We start from the raw sequence: 21713 nt of genomic DNA, 5'->3' as shown, positions 1-21713 counted from the left end.
TTGATGAGACAGGTGCAGGAATAGAGTAGGCAGTCTGCCCCTAATAATACTCCATGATAGGATGGGACAGTAGACAAAGAGATAGAAAATAAACGTTCAGTAGCAAGTAAAACAATTGTCTGGCGATGGCAGAGAAAGATAGAGCCTATATTAGGCAATTAGTTGTGATCTATCGGAAGTGGAATCCACTAAAACTTGTTTATGTTTAGGTAACAAAATTGTGAAATACCATGGGAATAACAGAAACATGATAGGATACTCATCATATATGCAGTACTAAAAAGCAAATATACACACACACTACACTGTACAAAGAAAACAGAAATAAAAGACAGTGGTAGTGAGATAAAAGAGTAAATAAATTACCAGACAGACTAAGAAAGGGAAAGCATAGTTAAAAGAGGATATGTTTAGGTCAATATTACTTTTCAAATGGGTTACAAAAATCACTTTCAGTTTTATCAAGAGGTAACTGTAGATTTTCAAGGCAAGATTTGATCACAAAAAATGTATATGAAGTAGTGTGATTGAATAAAGGTGAATACTGAAACAACAACTTTGCAAAGTTTAAAAAAATATTACCGTTTAAACATTGTATCAAGCAATTGAGAAATCACCATAAAAGTTTTGGATTTTTTTTAAACTGGGAACAGCTATTCTCCAAAGAGATATGGTGATGCTGATAAAGAAACTAGAACTGCATGTAAGAAAATACTGCTGTGTACAGAACACATAGCAAGCAATTTTTAATCATTCAGAACATCGCTTAATCACTAGACTAGTAACATAAATGATCAGAAAAACAGTTGCAGGTGTTACTGCATAAACCAAACCCTTTATAGAGAGCTTATGAAAGAGAATTTCAAGTAACACTTTATCTGGGAACGAAAATTAGCACACAAACCATGTACTCCATTTTGCTCCCAAGACTATGTAAAGCCTTACTTTGCAAAAGGAATGCAGGGGAAAGTGATCATGTTAATTATGCCATCAAGAAGTATAATAAAATCTCTATAACTTTGCTCAGATGCAAGTAGAATCAGGTCCTTAGCTATTTCAATATTTTTCATTAAGTTCACTCCAACCAAATTCTGAACTGACTATAAACAAGTCAAGTTCCCTTTCCCATCACATTCTGCTGTCAGCTGTAACAGCTACTAGAACAAGCTTTATCTCCTGATGTATCACGATACATAATGTTTGTAAAGAGAATGACTGGGAAAATAACATAAGATTTGTGATAGATAGATACAATTCTCCTCAAAACTAGGTTTTGTTCTATTCAAGGATACAAATAATATATTGGATTCCACGTTGCTTTATTGTGGACTTGGATGTATAGAAGACCATTTTCTACTGTATTTCAAACAGAAAGGACGTATGGGCAGACACACACCTACAGCAAGCAAGGCAGAAGAGGAGACGCCTGGGAAATGGTTTAGAATTGAATGTGTATTATCAGCTAGTGCGACAAACTAACTAAAAGCCAAGTTAAATAAATGGATTTTCAATATTTGTGGCTAGAGGCTTCTGAATTAGAATAGCTCAGTAATTAGCTCAGATGAAATTTAATTACTCATAAAATTACCAATGTCTTCATTAGTAACTGGCCCTTTGGTATGGATTATCACATAAATCTTTTTCCATACTGTATCTAATTGAAAGTACAGAAGCCAAAGCTTGGTGTAAACCCATTCAACATACACAAATTAAGCCAGTATTTACACTAGATCTTATTTTCTCTGAAGTCCAATACCCATTTACAGTGCCTAGTAAAGAATCAAATGCGACAGTAATGCTTAGCTGGTCCCCTGCCAAAATGCTCGATGGTGAGCCCTTGCCTAACTTAAGTACATAAATTGATATAGCTGATCCTCCAGCTCCAAATCTGATGCAGCTACTTTCCTCTAATCGCAAGCTTCACATTGCAAATTAAACATCAAAACACATTTCCAAGACACATGTACGCAAGCAAGAGGCTGGGAAGCTCCAGGGTGGAGGGGAGGTGGTGATGCCAGATGCTGGGCCTCACACCAACCCTGCGGAGCCAAGCCGGCAGCCCCGGGCTATCCCAGGGGAAACCCACACACACTGCGGCTTCAGACCGCTGCCAGAGGGGTGCTGCTGTACTTAAGCAAAAAGTCTCCAATACTTCTGCAGCTCTCTGTTCCCCCAGAACAAAGCAGTAAGCCCACGCAGCCGAGAAAGCAGGGGAGCCACAGGTAGTGGCTGGAGATGCTGGCTACAGGGAGAAACAGTGACATCCCGGTCTCGGGTACCACGGAAGGGCTACAGGCCAGATGCTTCTGCACGAGAAGACAGTCCTGTGCACCCAAGGCCAGGAGCCACTGCTTACAGACCGATTCGCTTAAACAGCCTGGGGGACACAAATGCTGTGCGCCTTATTCGCAGCTCGGGCGAGTTGTTACAACAGGTACTGTTGCCTCGCAGAGGCAATGGCATTTCTCTAGCCCCTGTTAACATCGTACATTTGCAAGACAGAACACAGCATCTAGTATCTTCCCAGAAACATAAGCAAGATCATTACTAGTACTCTAGCTTTCTTATTACCCTAACTTTATTGAATAAAAGTAGCACATCCTTGCATATTATTTCAGTAGAAGGGTAAGTAAATTCTCCCCACTGTGTTCCTACACATCACATTGACAGAGGAAGACATACATAAACTAAGAATTTACATCAAGATTATTTAAATAACGAAATTCTTCCCATTGCCTGGAGCTATCAATACCATTTACAGACTATATGCAAAGCAATAAAGTGAATAGTGTTTTATTATATGTGAGATTTCTCAGCATGATAGAAAGAAAAGTTTCTCTGAAGAGGGGGCCTGCAGCCAGTCTCCAAACAGCATATGCTACTCCTTATTTCAGTTTACAATCCAAACGTTACTCTTAAAGCAAAAAAACGGCGCTACACTTTGCGTTATTGTAGCTACAGAACTCCTTTTGCCCTCTACAGGAGGAAAAACCCCAAGCGGTTACTTATACGGCATGTAGGAATGATGATAGCCATTTGCACAGCCCACTGGTCATGTCTATCCACTCCTGCCTACACATAAATAGATTAGTAGGTATCACAGTAGGTTTAATAAAAAGTCAATATGGGAATCCAGAGGAAAAAAGCCTAGCATCAAGCATCAAGCCAGCGAGGAAGGCTGGAGTAATATCTTATTGAGGGAAGGGTTATAAACCCATATCACACCACACTCCCCCCACAGGCCTCTTCCAGGCCTTCTCACTGCTGCCTGAAAGAGGAAAATACAAGACATCAAAGTATCATCAGCTCTGGAAAACGTAAAGGTGCTGTCAGATGATACAGGTCAGTGCTCTTCAACTCCAGGTGCAAGGACCCACTGCAGATTAGACAGAAACGTAGATTAATTCCAGGAGATTAGTGGGAGGAGTTTAAACTTTAATATATTTTATTCGATCTACATATACTGTAAAATCTAAGCTACATAAGAATTTATGGATGTGAAACTTGTGTACTTCCACAGGAAAACTTCTAGGTGTTAAGTTGAAAGAGTTTAAAAAACCCACTATCCTTCTTATACATATTTCTGCTATAAACTTGACTAACTTCTGTCTTTGTTTACTTACAAATTACTTGCAGTTTCCTTTTATACTAATTTGATTTTTTTTTTTCCCTCTTCATCCTTGGAGGAAAGTCATAATTACCTCTCAATAAGTTAAGCTAACCTAATACAAGTGTTCTAATGGAAATATCTATTTTAACCAATGACAGTTATTGATGTGAAAACATGAAGAATTAAAACCATTTGTTTCCATGCTCTTATGGCGAGAGGAGACTGCTGCCTTCAGCAAGCTTGTAAAGTGTCCTTACAGAAATGCTGTGGAATTTAATCAGAATGTATTACTTCACAGCACCACCTCAGCAAGAACTACCTCTTCTAACAACTGCTTAGTAACATTTTCACAACATTAGAGTTATCCTGCATGTCATTCAATTTCCACTTGAAAACACAGAATCATGAAATTAGGTCTTTAAAAGGGTTTAGATGAAGGAAAGCAGAGTTTTTCATGCAAAAAAACAAGACAAAGCAAGCAGCCAAAATGATAAAAATGCGTAGAGAGGGACTTTTTACAAGGGCATGCAGTGACAGACAAGGGGTAATGGTTTCAAACTGAAAGAGGATAGATCTAGATTAGATATGAGGAAGAAGTTCTGTACTATGGGGCTGGTGAGGCACTGGAACAAGTTGCCCAGAGAAGCTGTGGATGTCCTCTCCCTGGAAGAGTTCAAGGCCAGGCTGGACGGGGCTTTGAGCAACCTGGTCTGGTGGAAGGTGTCTCTGCCCATGGCAGGGGGGGTTGGAACTAGATGGCCTATAAGGTTCCTTCCAGCCCAAACTGTTCTATGATTCTGTAGTTAGTTTCCACAGATGTAATAGGTGCAATCGCACACAGATGTTAATGACTATTGAAGCTGCATTTGATATTTCTGCCATGAAGACAGTAACCCTTAACACAAAGCCACACGCGATAGAAGAGACCTTTTGCATACAACTTAAAGTCTTGCGCTTGTAAAGCTTTTGTTGACCAAGTTAAACATCCACCACATAAGGTGCCAACTCTGCAAAATATTCTTAGCCTTCATGAAGAAGTATTAGCTTTCATAGGTTTGAACGGAGCAGGCTCAATGTGCTGTGATATCAGCACGTTTAAGTACATTGAAAGCTAAAACAAAGGATTTCTCACAACAAGCATCTTACTCTAACATGCAGGGTCTTCAAGAGAGAAACATTTGGAGTAGTGGGGGGATAACAACGCTGCCACTGAGATTCAAGTCAGAGCTAATAGTAGTGTGACCTGCCAGATAAAGTTAGCAGTTTCACATGAAAGTCTGTCATACTTCTGTTTACTTTTCTTAGCAGACATGTATAAGCTCATGCTGTGTTCAGTGGCACTTAAAGCACAGCATCTGCTTTCTGATTTGTACACGAGACAAGGTATTTGTTAAACTCCTTCTCCAGCTGATGGACAGTCCAGTGAAACAATCAACACAGACAGAGTGTACCTGTCACACACAAATTAATATGCAAAATTACATCTACAATTACAAATGCCCTCCTCATCATCTTTTTAAGATAGTCTAGCAGAAATAATAAATCTCCATCTCCAAAATGTTTGTGTAGCACAGCCTGTGCTGGTTGAGCACAGAGGTCGGCACAGAAGACCTTGAGAGGTCCCTTCCAACCTCACCTATTCTGACAACACCTTACCCCTTTCTACATAGAACTATCTTACACACTTTACTGCTTCAGCTGAGATTTTAAAGGATAAAAAAAAACAACTTGAAATATCTTTCACATAATACTCTTGAAGCTTTAAATTCAGGTGGACATCACTAAGTATAAACATCACGAAACCTGAAGCATCACTTTTCTCAAAGTTCCCTTGAGAACTTTATCCAACTCTAAAGCAAAAAAAAAACTCTAGAAGTTTTATACCAGATTTATAAGTCTATTACTATCGAAGACAAATTTCCAACATGCACTTCAGGAACAGACATCTCATAAATGGGATTATTCATTTGTTTCATATTAATAAATAATAAAATGTTGTAGCAAATCAAAACATCAGGTAGTAAGGGGAAAGTACTTGGCACGTATGCACGTATCTTCAGTACTACAATATACATGATAAAATTTCCCCATGGCTACTTTTCTATAATAAAGAAAATTCATGGGATTTAAAACTGATCGATGCCAGAGTTTTTGAAAGAAACACAGACTGCAGACAGAACACAGAGGATAGAACGCTTTGGACTTGAACTATATGATACAGTATTTCTTAGCAGCAAAATAAAACTTCAATTCTTCTCAACAAGCTTTTCTTTTTAACTTAGATAGTTGAAAGACACATGTGATACTATTTGCCTGAACTTTAAATAATAAAACAAAAAATCTAGTAGATGCTACTAATTCCCTGCCTTTAACACAGACAAAAAAAATGAAAATATTCATTTTCACAGTAATAGATCTAAACAGACAAGAAGTAATTTGCAATTTCTAGGACATAATAGGATAATGGAAACAACATTCTTACCCATGTATTTTTAATTATATGACCCTACAACTATGAAGCACAGTCACAAAGCACTGAAATATCGTTTAACAAGATGAGAAAGCTGTGACTTATTTTACCTGATCCAGAAATGAGCTGTCAGAGTTAAATTGTCATGTAATTAATTGTGCATTTACCGGCAATTTTTAAACTGTGAATGACAGACTGTAGTGAAATTGCAAATCATTGAACACTTTCATCTAATACATTTGAGACAATTCTTTGAAGACCACTTTCCCTGAACAAAGTGTTAATGAGAACCTCCTTACTTTAATAAAAATGTTACCTGATAAGTATAACCAAACAATATGATGTTCTTATTTAAAAATAATCAGAAAAAAATCTTTCTTAGATAGCCATCACTGGATGGACTCCATAACTGGTGTTGAGATAAAGAAAGATTCAAGACCTTCAAGAAATAATTTGCCTCCACAGTGAGCACTGAAATGACTTAACTGGGACTCGGTGCACACTTCGATTAAACTGCTTTACTTGCAAGATACTTGATCAGACTCTGGCTTTGTATCACTACATGCCTGCTGTTAAATAGCCTTTGGTTCTACTCAATTTTATTCAAAGCAGAGCTAGAAGGGCTAATGATGACCTTTTAAACCTTGTTTTGCTCTTCACCCCAGGATGTCACTTCGCAGTTCTCCTCCCTCTCGCTGCTCCTTCTGTATCTTCACACAATTCATTAGTTATTAAGACCGCTACTTTTGCGGATACGTTCTGACAATTTGCCCCAGCTTTTTTCCTTCTGAATATGAGATTTAGTGTACCAGTTACCAGTAGTCAGTACTACTGCTGAGATGTTTCTGTTGGCTTTTTCCATCACAGTTTGCCATTCCAAAACCTCTGCTGTGTTCCTCCTGGAGGAGTGAGGATCTAAACACAAAATGGCGAGGGGCAGAAGGAAAAAGGAACATATATTTCCCATGTGTCACCCACCCCATACAGGAGCTGACACTGTGTAGGCAGGCAAACTAGAAAGTGGTAGTGAAGCAGCTATTAACGCGGGAACCCACACGAGGCTTGGTATTTTCACTCTAATAAAGCTTTCACAACACTTATTTATGGGGAATTCTGTTTTTAAAGAAGCTAAAACGACTTTTCTGTCAGATTTCTTTGGGGCTTTAATTACTATTTTTCTTAACATTCAAAGAAGTGAACCCCATACAGCAGCTGAAAAGTAAAAGAAACCTTGCTTAAAACAAAAAGTATTTCAATTACTCAACATATTAAACAAGGTTGTTTGAACTATAGGCTTCTTGCCAGAATACACTTTTAGATGTTAATTTCAACTCACCGAGACCTGAAAGTTTATGGGTATGGTAACTTTTAAAAATAAATTAAATACAAAAAGGACAAAGAAAGATAACTGAATCCTGAAACACTTTAAATTAAAATGCAACATAAATAAAACTCCAAGCTGTATCTCAATAAATATACATTAGGACACTTAGTACTTGTACAGGTTCCAGGATTAAGTGGTTTATACTACATGCATTGTATCATTCTCTTTACTGCCAATTTTTATTATTTTTTATGAAGCTCACTACCACAGTGACTGCCAAGAACATTTTTGGAACCTCATACATTCTGCTAAAACATCAAGAACACCATATTTTCAAAAATGAAATATTTGCTTTAAATTATATCAAGTAAACTTTTTAAAATTGTCTTAAGTGGTGGTTTCATTCATATCCTGTTTTCTAATAAGTAAATTTACTGTTTGTAAAGGAATACAAAAATTTTTTTTGAGTTTGGTGGTAGGATCATAGGATCATTTTTAATTTCTGCATGACAGGGAATGCGTTCTGGCCCACCTAGAGCAATGGGTGCCACAGCAGCACCAACAGTTATCTGCAACATCAAAGCTTGTTTCCAGGAGATGGCATCTAAGGTTCTCAATTATGCATTAATTCATTAGAAAGTCCTCGTTATTCAAAACTAAGACTTCCTGGAATTCAATTCTTGAGGATTTAACCCGTTGCAGACTGCAAAAACTGAGTCTTCGACAGAAAACAAACCAACCCACACAAACCCACGCACCTGCTATCAGAAGCATTCTTCCTGTATCTCTACTCACAGCCCATAACTAACCTTTTAGTGTCCTTCATGTTACAAAAAATCTGGATCTTGAATTGTATTGGACTATTAATTCAAGAGTTCAACAGTATGACTGTCTTGGCTTCCCTTAATTTTTCATATAATAAAACACAAGTTCGACTAAGAAGGTAAAACTACACCTGTTCCTGTTGTCCTATACCTCTCTCATCTATCTTTGATTTGCTTAAGCTAGGAGAGCTGAAGAGCAAAAGAATACCTGTACTCTGTGTGTGGAACATGAGCACAATACCTGAAGAATAAAAGATCTGATCTCCTACATCAGGTCTAGTTTTCTACCTATTGTTGCCCAACACAGAACAATTAATATCTTGTTCCCCATAAAACCTCTCCAGGGAAAGAAGGTTTTTCACCCCTCGTAAGATGCAGAGTAATAGTCTTTGGGACAGCTACAGAAAATGCAGTCCACAAAAGGCTGATACTTTTCAGATCTCAAAACACAGTCATGCAAATAACCTTAGGAAAGTTTACACAAATTACTCATAAGGAAAACGTAAATTTACTGAGATAGTTCACACAGTTTTCATTAGAATTTTCAAGTCCTTTTATTACCCCATACCAAAAATGTCATGTTTTTGTCACTTCAATGATAAAAACCCTTTTGTCCTCAGCTACTGAGCACCTGTTATTTTCGTGAGCTACTACCACAGATTTTCTGCTTCCTCTTTAATAGGTAGTCTGCTCAAGTTCTCCTTACTTAATGCTAAAGTACTCATACATTCTGTTGTATGATTTCTGAAAATTACCTTGTAATGGAATCTTTAATGATGATATGCGTTCTGTTCAATTATGTATAGTTTAACTTATCTTGAACCTCCCCGAAACAGGCATGACTTAAAATCTTTTCTGATTATTGGCCACAAAGTGAAATGTCTGCATGCTTAATATCTTACACATTTTGTGGAAGTCAATGAAGATTAATTCTAAAGAAAAATACAATTGCATTAACTTTGTGCAGTGTCTTTGCCTGCAAGGAGGATTTATGACAAATGGAAATATAATTGATTAAAGCAAAGCGTGCTTTCTGTTCAAATTTAAATTGCACAGCTCACGTAGGAGTTCAGCTGCATTCCAAAATGTTATATGCAGTTGTCTTTTTTTTTTTTAAATACTGTGACTAAATTAAAGCGGGCAGCAAACATTTCACTTTTTAAATGGGCAATACCCGTGGCAAGAAAACATACAAGAAGAGAATACCTTAAAGAAATACACTCTATTGGTTTCTTCTTCTACCTGAAGTTTTTTTGAAAAGGGTGTTGCCTAGACAAATGAAGACAACCAGACCTCTTTTGAGAGGTATAACTTGTTACTGCTTAAGCCTAATTTTTTTTTAAGGCTACATGCCAATTTTAAAGTGGCTAAGATTAACCATTCCATTAAAAACAAACAAAACAAATCCTCCCTTCAAAATATAGTGTTGCTATCCATTAGCAAAGCTGTATAATGTACAAGAGATAAAGGTTAAGTACTAAATCATGTCCAGTTACTGTAAAAAACTGCTGGTACTTTGATAGGGCAAAGGTACATGCTGATAGTGTGTTTTCAAAAGTATTTTGAGAACTTTATTACCAGATATGCAGCAGTCACTTCAGATTAAGGCTGAAGCTTCTTTCATTAAAGCTAAGTTCTCCAGATCCCTCCAATACAGACTACTGCACCAGAAATAATCTTTCTCTTTACAGTTCATGATTTTTTTATTTTATACACAGATTTATACAAACCACCTTTCCCCTTCCACCTATAAAAAGTAACACCAAATTTGCGTAGGCAGAAGTGAGAACAGGAGGCTTAGGTGTATCATTCACACATGCCTCCTATTCTTTCCGGCATGGTACATCTTGGTCTCAAGAACAAAGGCTTTGGGCTTATTGTTTCTACAGAAATCACTCACCTCTATCTAAATACCTTTACACACCCACTATGAGGGTATAGGAGACAGGTCTAGCCCCATGGTCACAACTTAACTCAAACATCTACTAAAACTCCAGAGTAAGGAAGCAGTAAGAAAGAAGGAACAACTGCAGTGTAACACAAAGTGACTGGAGAGCTTCGGTTGTCCTACCCTCAATTATTCTTACTACACCACCTGAATATGTAACAGGTGGTAGTGCACAAGCAGAGATTGCTGCAGCTTTGTCATCTGAATTTAATCTAAATTTGGATCAAAGAGCAAGTCTATCAGACTCAACACAGAATCCCAAGTGAGTGCTCACCCGCACTCTGCAATAGGATGCTTCACAGGAGAGCAGTACAGAATAGCTTTATTTTGCTGGAATGAGCTTCTGTTTCATTTAAAGGATATGAACTGATTACCATAACACATTCATACATTCTATAACACATTCTGATAATCTTCAGAGAGATATTAAAAGTATATATACATTTCATTAGTACCTACTTAACTAAAAGGAGATATGATTTGTAGATGAAGCTTTCCTTTAAATGAAAGTTTTACAGTATATTTAAGTAGAGCTTGGGGTACAAACTGTGACTACAGAGTGCTTCAGAAATGGGTACAGGAGCTCCTGCAGGCAATACCTTTCTCCCCAGTTCTCCTATCCCAACTATGTGCTTTCCAGAAAATAAATTTTTACAGGATAAGTGTTGGGACTCCCACTTTGTCGTGGCTTTTGTGGGTATTGACCTGCCCCACAAATTTTCTCTTCTTGCAAGAGTCCTACTGATCCCAAATTAACCACATGAAATCTACCCTAGTACACGGATTCCCCAAAACGCAATAAAGTTCTAAAATACATTACATATGCATAAAAGAAATGTTCCAATATGTCTGCAAGTGCATGCATAATGAAGGAAGAATTGAAACTCTCCCCATTTAGATTTCCAGCCAGAAGAAGTTTTATATTTCTGAGTGCCAGCGTGCAGAGAGACTCAAACTAGGAACAGCAATTCAACTTGATGTGGCCCGTGAAGTCTTCAAGCCTCGTCAGTCTTTTTTTGCATTTTTCCCCCCAATATCTGACAGTGTTTATACTGTATTTGCTGCTTCTAATAAGAGGAAGCAAGGCTATCCAGAGGTTCAAGGGAAGTCACAAAGGAGCTTCCCCCTCATCTTGCCCAACCACAGCAGGGCAGTGCCGTCTCACAGTACCACCAGGGAGGAATCAGCAGACCAGCTCTAATGGTAGCTGCTCTTCTTGGGTATGCCAGAGGCAATCTGCTGCTACTCCCGTCCTGCTGATAGCAGAAATTGCAACGAACATTTTATCTCAGCAGATTCTGGTTGGGATTTCACATGGGACATGTTCACTGGTGTATTCTGTGGAAATGCGGAATATCAGAGATCTGCTAGAAACAACCGAGGTGTGACAAACCTTTCAAGGGAAGGTGGTGAGCAATGTTAAGCGTAAATCTGCCCAGCAGCTGATGCTCTAATTCACTAATCTGAAGACCTTTATATATGTGCAAAAAGCTTCAGTTTGAGTTGTTGCTTCTTAAACAGAGATGAAGTAGTAACTTCTTCCAGACAGTTACTGAACTAATGTATCTACTGAAAATAGTAACTTCTTTATTGCTGGAGTTGCATTACATTGCTGGTTTCCTAGGAAGCATATAGTTTATTTTTAAAAGAGCAGTTATTCAGTAGATAAGCATTTTCACGTAATCACGGAAAACGTTCAAGTTGGAAAGGACCTCTGCAGGCATACAGATCCAACCACCTGCTCAAAGCTGGGCCAACTTCCCATTTAGATCAGGTGGCCCAGGGCCTTGTCCTAGCAAAGCCTGAATATCTCGAAGGATGGTGGTTCTTGAACCTCTCTGGAAAACCCAGGTCAGTGCTTGACCACATACAGAGTGAATAATCCTCCCCTTGCCTTCGATTGAGATTTTCCTTGCTGCACCTCGTGACCGTTGCTCTCGTGCATCTTTGAGGTAAGTCTCACTCCGCCTTCCTACAGACCTGTCTTCCAACCCGCAAAGATCTCAGTGGCCCTCATCTGCACTCACCACACTCTGCCAACATGTTTCTCATACTAAGGGGCCCAAAACTCAAGACAGCATCCCAGAGGCAGCCTCGTGAGTGACAAATATAGGAACACAGCCATTACCTTCAACCTGCCTGCTATACTCCTGCTAATGCCACACAGTACGTGGTTCATTTTCATCACCTCTAAGGCATGTTGCCAACTCACATTTGATGCTCTGCCCACCAAGACATCTATGACCTTTTCTGGACACTGGCATTATATGTCTACACATTATATGTATTATATACACACATTATATTTATACACACATTAAAGTGCATACATTACACACTTTAAAAAGCATTTATAGATTACCTGTGGCTTTGCACTTTTTTTATTTTTAAAGGCTGGTTTGAAAGACTGACTTTTAAGAGGACTATTTTTCAGATAGTCGAAGTTAACATTAAAAGAAAAGCCTGCAAGTCATCTCATGTCAAGCACCCAGAACAGATCTTAAGTTTCTTCCTCCGAGCACTGGCAGGTTATGCCACAGGCTTCGTAGGGGCTGGACCCATTAGCTGGATGAACTCCTTGCGCAAGAGGCCAGCTGGGCAGCATCCCGCCCCCAACCCCGGGCACAGCGATGCCACCGGGGTCCTACTCAGTGTCACCATGGAGCCGCTCATCCTCACCCCAAGAGTCAGGAGCCAGGCTATGCGCCCATGCTTGGCAGACCCGGCCATGCCGGAGGCGAGCCCGGGCGCCACACTGCCAACGTGCAGCATGGGCATTAGCTGAGGTACAAAAGAGGAACCAATTCCAAGACTCTCGCTTTCCATGTAAACATCTCACTTCTCTGGTGTTTTATGGGTCGGTGGGTTTTTTTTAAACCAAAATCACTACTCATAAGTTTAGTGTTGTACAACTGTATATGTATACACGTACACACTCCATATATATGGAACGTTTCATTACCTCGTCTGACAAGCAAACAGCTGAGCAAGAAGAAGCTACTCACACATACCTGTTTTACCCACAACAATACACAGTGATTAGAAATAGATACCAAAGCTTAAGTCTTTCTGCTTCTAAGTGGTTAGAATTGTCACCATATTTCAGCATCCTACCTATATTCAAAACAAGTTACTAAGGTTAGTTTTGTTAAGAAATCCCAGGTATCCTCAACCTGCCTGCCTTCCCACCAACAGCAAGTCATGGCCATCTCAGGATCTGAGGACTGAGAGAAGGTATTGTTATTAACTGGGTTCGGAGCACTTTTTTTTTTTTTCCTCAGCAACACAGAGGAAAAAAAAGAAGCTAGAAGTAAGGTAATTCAGCTATAAGACATCAACCTTGTGACCCTGAAGTCCAGCAAAGGCTTCCTTCTACTCTTTCTAAAGGTATATTGGAATGTACTCCTGTATACTCCAAGGCAGCCGTAATGCTGGCTGAGCATAACCTGCTTTATCATTGTTCAAAGCTACCAAATGCAAGAAGAAAACAAAAATATCCCCCCCACACATCATTTCAGTTCAAAAGTTAAGATGATTTTTCTCTAAATAGGCCCATATGGGAGGGAGAAAAGGAGTTCCTGCAGGTCAGAGCTCAGCCAGCCAGTGACAGCCACTGCTTTCTAGCACATTCCGTTTGAGCTCTGACGCACCTTGGCTGTAGCCCATTGGACAGCCTTTATGCTCGATCATTAAAGAAAGCAACCTGTCAAAACCGTACACCAACAGCTCTGAAAAAGTAGATTTGAAAGGATCTTCTTCTGCAGGAAGCATACATCCAAGAACACCAGCATTGCTGCTGTGTTCTTCGGAGAGCAAACGCCTTTTTATCCAGCATCTCCAGAGCTTAAAAGAGAGCACCTGCTTACTCTATACAGCAATAAAATTGCACATAATCATGAAACATTCACTTCTTTTGTCAAGTCTGAAAATTATTAGATTCCAAGAGTCCTTGTTAATCTTCTGTCTTAAAACTGAGTATCAATATTAATGCTGTTTGAGAATACCACAGAACATTAATTGCCTGCTCCCTATTGTAACCTAAGACTTCCAACTATGTGATTTCTCTAAATTGGCTGCGGAAAAGAACCAAGTGTAACTGTTTCAAAACATTCTTCAGATTCCTCATGGCTCAATGTTAAAGGGAAATAAAATATTTTTCTAAAATTACTTATGAGTATAAATAGTTTTGGTTGATTTTGGAAACTATAATTATTCAGGTTGAAGAAAAAAGCAAAACAGGTGCAAAACTAAAAATTACACATTTGACTAATACGCAAGAGCTCAGATTAAATAGAGACACAGTTTCTTCCATATTCCAATCTCCACTTGACACTTACATTGGGTAAACTGCAATAAGTAATGGTAAGCAACACGTAAAGAGAGCAAGGTGCAGCTCCATGGATCTCAAAAGACAGAGAACAGCTTCAGTTAATGTGTAATGAGAGACAGACAGCAATAGCTGTTGAAAAACAAAGAGTTTTTAATGTGAGTTTACTATTCAGATTGGAAATGGAAGTGGAACAAATGTTGGTTTCTTTCTAACTTCCATAGCAACTTACTCACACTGAAGTTATGTGACTCAGAAGCTGTTTTCTTTAAATGCAGCCATATGGCTTTTAAACCCTTTTGGTTTGATGCCCAGAGACAGTGTAATTATTTCTTAATTTTATTGTCCTGATACACTTTCAATACTCAAACTTTCTAATTTACTCAAATTACTCACTTTCTCATTTACTTTTCTCAGGTTCCTGCAAGTCAAGCCCAAAAGACTTTGCTTTTTACCCTAAGAAAGATGTTAATAGAAATCCACAGCAAAATTAGGGATATAGTTGGCAACTAAAGAGATTTTTCTTGTTTTCCAAATACGCTGTGTACATAATTATGAAAAAAAATTCTTCCTTGCTTTTAATTTACTACTTCATTGCCAGAGGATTAAAAATTCACATTTCTCAAATGAAGGTTTAAGCAGTGGTCAGCAGTTGCAATAAGTATGTATGCTCAAAAGTCTACACTACACTCCCATTACAGCAGAATGCAAAGTCTACCAAGACTGAAACACAGCCAGCTTTATTACACTGTGCCTGCTTAAATGTATTTCTTAATATTCACAAGCTGCATAGCAACCTAGCAAAATTATTTAAAATTAAAGCAAAATAGCATGGTGGAAGTTCACATCGCTTTTTACAGTAAGAGTTATTGCAAATTTTAGGATGACATTTTACATTCAAAGAGAACATAAATTTTGTCACACCATTAAGTTCTCATTTTTCTAATTTCTATTTTGGTAATTATTAGAAAACAGATACATAAAGAACTACATGACCGAAAGATCAGCTCACAGATGAAGACTGCAATCTTCAGTACCCCTTGTCAGCCAGAAATGTGAATTGGGTGTAGAACCATGAAAATCTTTCTTTCACAGCACAAGTGCCCTTATGTTGTCCACTTTGAAAACAAACTCTTCCAAGTTACTGTTTCTGGTTTCTTTCCAATACCATTCACTAATATTTCATAAAACAAAAGTTTACCATACCTGTTCATTTTAGCACAACACTACAAACAGTCAGTCTTCAAATATATCTGTCTTTTTCAAGCCAAAAGCTACAATGTTAAAATGGAAGCTTTAAAAAAAATAATATTTAGAAAACCAGCTCATGTTTTTGTACACAGACAGCTTTATATCACAGGAAAGCTCCTCTGCATGTCTGGTGATTAGCTGCAAAACGTTCACAGCTCTTACCCTACAGAAGTGCTCTACAGGCTTTTAGTATCTGCGGAGGCAAGGTTAAGTTCTGCAGAAATGCAGCACACAGTTTACAGCCAATTTCTATGCCTACTACTGCACCAAGCAAGCGTAAGCACTGTTATTCTAACAGCCAAGAACTACTACTTCTGTCCGAGCTGCGTGGAGGCATTGGCATAGCGAAAAGCTACCCTAGCCCACACCTTGCTTGTAGCTACTGACTAGAGTAATACACAGCTGACAGCCTGTAGCTAGAAAAAGTACCATGTTTTCCCCACTTGCTAGAGTAAATGAAGGACATTGAAAACTCAGCTCACCTGTAACATGCATATCCTATAGCTGGCCTAACATACCTCCAAAAGAAATGCCTATCCACTTCCTTTTAACTTCAATGCCTCAAAATTATCACTTACAGATTTCCTCCTCCTCCAGTTTGAAACAACATGCAAGCATCTTTTTTATTAAATATATATAAAAAATACAATAGCCTGTTATTACCTCTCTTGTTACCAGCCATTGGATACAGTCTTCAGATCAGAAACAGGAAAAAATGCTTTATTTTTCAAAATTAAAAACCTAAGAACGTAGACTTTTTTTTGCCTCCACATTCTTGTGGCTGTTGTTATGCACCATTATCAGTGAGATGGGAACACAACACAGAAAATACTTAGAACACTGCAACAAAAGCCTTTCCAAATATTGCATGTTCACTCCAGATATCACAGCTAAGTAATGCAAAGTGTTCACACCCATAATCTCTTCAACAACTACTTCTCCACACCTAGAGCACCAATAATGAATAACAATGGGAGATTTATTTCAAGAATACTCCAATTACAGAGCACAACAAAACAGATTCAAGCATCTGGAAAACCCCATAAAGCATCGAGACATTTCCAAAAGGCATTTGACTTTTCAACCGAAATACTTCAGATTTTGAAATTCTTGTTTCTTGCCAGGAATTAATTCACAAAAGTTCAGCACTTCATCACACACCCTCATTACTCCAGCCAATGCTATGCAATACTGAGCAAATCAAAAACTGTAGTAAAAGATCTTCACTTACCTTGTCCTTGTCCACTGATCTGATGACTCCACAGCATCAGAATCATTGATAATATCCAGTGTTTCCACCCAGTTACTCCACCACTTCCTTGTCTTCCAGCCATTGCATTATTGGATGCTATATAAAGAAACATTATTGAATATTTTAGTTGTCACTCCTAGGAAATATTCCTTTGGGTGGAGGAAAAGAAAATAAAATCCCGACAAATTTCCTCAGTACACATCTTATTGCTCCACTTTAATCAATACCCACCTGTAAAAATGCTTCTTCATTCAGAACCTCCCTGACTCTGTTTGCTCGTCTCTTACTTTATAGGCTACCACAAAATGGAAGCAAGTTTCTTCCAAACACTTGAATTTACCATTCTTACAGAGATCCCGAACTTCACAAAAAAGCAGGTTCCAATCCAGCCAGGTTTAAGAGTCCTGAACAAGAAGAACTTCACTGAGTTACTTTAAAGTTTTGCTGTATAGTATAGAAATGCTTCTGAGGCAAAATTCCTTAGTCAGTGTTTAACTTAAATTCAAAAGTTTGTTTTTTACACCACTGAGTTGTGCTGGTGGTTGCCTTTCAGTATGGGCTTTCGTGGATCCACTGATCTTCCAGTGGCCACAGTTTCCTCCTCACTGACATATGCAACAATTATCTGTTTATTATTCCCCCCACCACCTTTTTTTGTGTTCTGACTCAGGTCTGCTTCTTCAGAAGATCTGTTTAATCAAGCACTGATTTGTCAGAACTGTACTAATTACACAGGGCTGGCTGGACCCTGGCTGAAAAAAATTAGGATGTAATTTCTAACCTAAAGCACAGGCAAATGTCAGAACATAGTATATGAACAGTTAGGTAATTGATCCAGCACATGGAGAAATCTTGCAACAATTCCTCAAGGAGTATTTTAAAAAAAGATGGCATTGTAAAAAACTTCTTGTGTTTTCCCATTATAAACTGCCATAAAATTGTTGGAATTTTTAAAAAGTGAGCTTTTGCAAAGAAAAAAAAAAAAGAGCAGGAAAAATGCTAACAAAGGGAATGTTTACATATTTGCTGATTAAGCATACTTTCTATTTTGCTATTATAGTAACTTTCATTTTAAAGAAACATCATAATATTTTCCAAACCCACTGATGCAGAAGCCATCCATAGCAGAAGGTTCGACTGAAATTACACTCAGTCCATCTCAGTCCTCAATTCTGATCTATAATCTCTGATAAAAAAATATCTCTGCTTTATGCAATTAAAAAAACCAGTATTATTTATGCAAGAAAAAAAATCTAGGTAAAACTACACAGGCTGTCACATAGGAGAGCACCACCCAAGTTCCTCCCCTTCCCACCTACACCCATGTGTCGAGGGAAGGAAGGCAATGGAGTTTTTCTTGCTTGTGGCTGGGGGAGTGGGGTGTTTGGGTTAATCTTTCCTGTTTGCTGTGACACTCAAACTTCCACTTTTTCATTTAATCAGTGCTCCAACTACTGGCCTCGATCACTAAGTGTGTATTTCACATAGCTGCTCAAAATGCAAATTAGTTTTTCTTTCAAAACTGGTTATGGAAGCTAGCCCTCCCGCACAGAAAAACTCCTCAGTGTTACAAACACGTTGATTCTGTCGCCAGGAGTTCGTTTCAGGCTCCTCTAGCTCAGCTGTTATTTCAGCGGAGCAGTGCCCTGCCCAGCCAGCGCTCGGCAGCTCTTCATCATTCCCTCTCAGGCAGGCATATGTAGGGAAGAGAGGAAGGGATGCTACAAGGCTTGGTTTGTTTTGCCTTGCCTTTTTCGGGCTGTTTAACCCCAAGAGGAAAGGAGAAGCAAACGACTGAAACTGGTAGTCCCAAAGCAAAAGAGTAGAACAATGAACATGAATAAGTGCTCCGAAATACACTTTACCACTGCAAGGCTAAAGAAATAGTTTTGTAAAAACAGTATCTTGGAAAAGAGATATTCTGTTTCATGAATATTCTTTCCCCTAACTGACACATTTTTTATTCTTAGTGTAAGCAAACAGATGGTATTCAATTAGCTATTTACCTACTTTACTACTATTAATTAAAATCTCCAAGATAATTTTTGTTTTCACTGTGTCTGCGGAAAGCTAGAGTTCCATAAAAATCTGGCATTTGTGTCTACAGCCCTGACAGTTGCAATACAAATATCACAACTAAGAAAGCATTAAGATGCCTTTTCTGAACCCCATAAGGAAACATCTAACTTTTAATAAAGGGTTTTTGCTTGAACATCCATAACTGATGAACAGAGGAAGACGACAGCCATCTTACTAGGAGAAAGCCCAGATGTCAACATCTGTAGTATTTAAAATGAGAACAGAAGAAGCAGAAATTGTGAATTTTGGTTTTGGATCCGAGAGACATTGTCTTCACACTACAGCAACCACCCATGGAAGGAAAGATGAAGAGCAAGGAGGAAGGGGCTGCAGGGGATGGGATGAAGCTGCATGCTTCATGACAACACAGAACTGCAAAGAGAGATAGATACCATTCCTGTCATATTTCTTGTCTTCTGTGAGACAGTTTGTAAAGGAAAAGAAGCAAAGAAAATCTGGTGCCACATATGCAACTGAAAGTTCAAACCAGAGCTTCCATTTGTCAAGAAGAATTCAACAGGAGGCTGTCATTATAGCAGCAGAAAACTGACTCAGAGTCCAAAACACAAATCTTCTCTGAATACCGAACCACACTTTCCACACAATAGGTGCAAGGAAAAAGGTTTATCTCGAGCACACACGTTTCTTAATTAAAGAACAATTGTTTTAAGAGTTGTGACTCTGCTGTAAAAAAGCTTAACTACCAAGTCTATAACAACCTTTATATCATTTGGGTTTATACCAGTGGTTCGTCAGCCCTTCTAATACAGAAATAAATTGACCGAGGACAGAATCAAGTCATAAGTATGGTGAATTAATAGAAACAGCATGATATAACAGGTCAGGAGAGGTAGAGGGGAAAAGAAATTCTTCATTTTTTACCTGTTTTTCCTATAGACATCTTGGGAAAGAGGTGACAAGAAATCACATTAAAAAAAAAACCAAACCCTGAGATTATAAAAGCATACTTAAATATTTGTTGTTGGAAAATTTACTGAAGGAAAGAGATGTACAAATTGCATTCTCCAAGGGACAAAAACCTCATTAATTACTCTAACTCTCCAAGGAAAATATATTTTTATTCCCCCCCACCCCAACCCTGCTAGAAAAGGAAAAGTATCAGAAGGGAAAAAACACCTAACAGAAATGTAAAATCTTACCTATAGAGTTTCCTTCTCTTGAGTCCTCCTTCTAAATCAACCATTTTCCCTTCACTGGTGGAAAAACTAGCAGTGTAAACCCCACACCCTTTATGGTCTCTCCTACCAGGGCTCAGCTGAACAAACGAGCACCTCAAGAAAACTTACTGCAGCTGTGCTCACACAATGTTTCCTACATCAAAAAGTACAGAGAAAAAAAATCAACTATGACCACTATTTATTTTACTTTTTTTTTTCTCCTCTATAAACCTATGCATATAACAATACTCTACCTGAAAAATAGCTACAACTACACTTGCCAGCTTCACAGCCAGGAAAAAACGGCACAGGGACGTTCTTCCCATTTGTTGACAATTAACTGTAACTAATTTAGAGTAAACCAGGTGCAGTCAGTTGGCAGGAAATCAGCTAACAGTAACAAAGTTTGAAGTCTGTTTTAGATGAGATTTTTGCTGCAGTACTGTTGGTATGAAAAGCTAGGAGACTTTCAGGTGCATTACCAGAGATCTGTTGCTGTATCAGTGGCATGACCCATTAAAACCCATAGGCTTGGCAGAACATGATTTGGGGGTGGCAGTAACTTACATGTATTTTGCTTTCCTTCTGTTACCGCTTGGAATATTTTTTTATGCTTTTGTCTTGTCTGAACCACTGAGTGTATCATCTATGTAGATTTAAGTACCCTTTTTAGTATAATTAATTTATAAGTTTCTGTACAAAGATAATTTTTTTTAAAACAATATTTAGTCTATGCAAGCATAGACTTGGTAAATCTTTGGTAAAAGGCAAGAAAAATAAGCCACCTTTTTTTTAAATCATGGGAATGTCACTATTGCCTCATAAAAGGGAACATTACTGTTACAGAGGAAGGAGAACTTAGTCACTTAACTCTATATTTAAAGTAGTTTTCCCCTTCTTACAGCACCAATAAAATATCTGGTATAGATATTGGAAAAGGATAAATGATTTCTCAGGCCATTTTTAATACAGACATCTTCCCTGTGTATATCTTACACTCATGCATTAAAAAGTTATCAATTTATTTATTAAAAATAAATTGAAATAATCATTGCATTTGGTGATCCCACTCTGTGGCTAACACTACAGCCTATAGCTTATAAGGCTATAAATACATTCTTTGAATAGACATCTTCAGAAAAATGTTAAGGCAGATAAAGTGAGGCAAATTGCCGTACTGCATAGGATACTAATTCCTAGCTCAGACCAAAAGCTTAAAATTTAAGACTCATACACATGCTTCAAGCTGAACCCTTTGGTTTAGAAAGTGTTCCCACTCTTCCTTCTCCTTCAAGGATACTTGTACGATTTGAAATTCGTAACTGTGCCTAATAAAAGGAAGACGGTCATAGCAAATATATACCTAAAAAAAAACAAACCCTGCTTAAGTGGTACTCATTATTGAATGCATCACTTTAAATTGCTTTCATAAAATAGATTTGAGATTGTG

General features: G+C 38.2%; 1 protein-coding gene across 14 annotated transcripts in view; it reads right to left on the bottom strand.

The window, feature by feature from the left end:
- The window catches only part of ROBO2 (roundabout guidance receptor 2), a 1133103-nt gene that overhangs the window by 1101817 nt on the left and 9573 nt on the right, over nucleotides 1-21713 (bottom strand). For all 14 annotated transcript variants that reach the window (XM_075433863.1, XM_075433885.1, XM_075433921.1 and 11 more), the window contains exon 2: nucleotides 16986-17102. In XM_075433863.1, coding sequence (XP_075289978.1) covers nucleotides 16986-17102 — 117 coding nt within the window. The remainder of the gene's footprint in view (nucleotides 1-16985; nucleotides 17103-21713) is intronic.

Source organism: Opisthocomus hoazin, chromosome 1 (assembly GCF_030867145.1).
Source record: "Opisthocomus hoazin isolate bOpiHoa1 chromosome 1, bOpiHoa1.hap1, whole genome shotgun sequence".
Taxonomy (NCBI): Eukaryota; Metazoa; Chordata; class Aves; order Opisthocomiformes; family Opisthocomidae; genus Opisthocomus; species Opisthocomus hoazin.
This window is presented reverse-complemented; position numbering and strand designations above follow the sequence as displayed.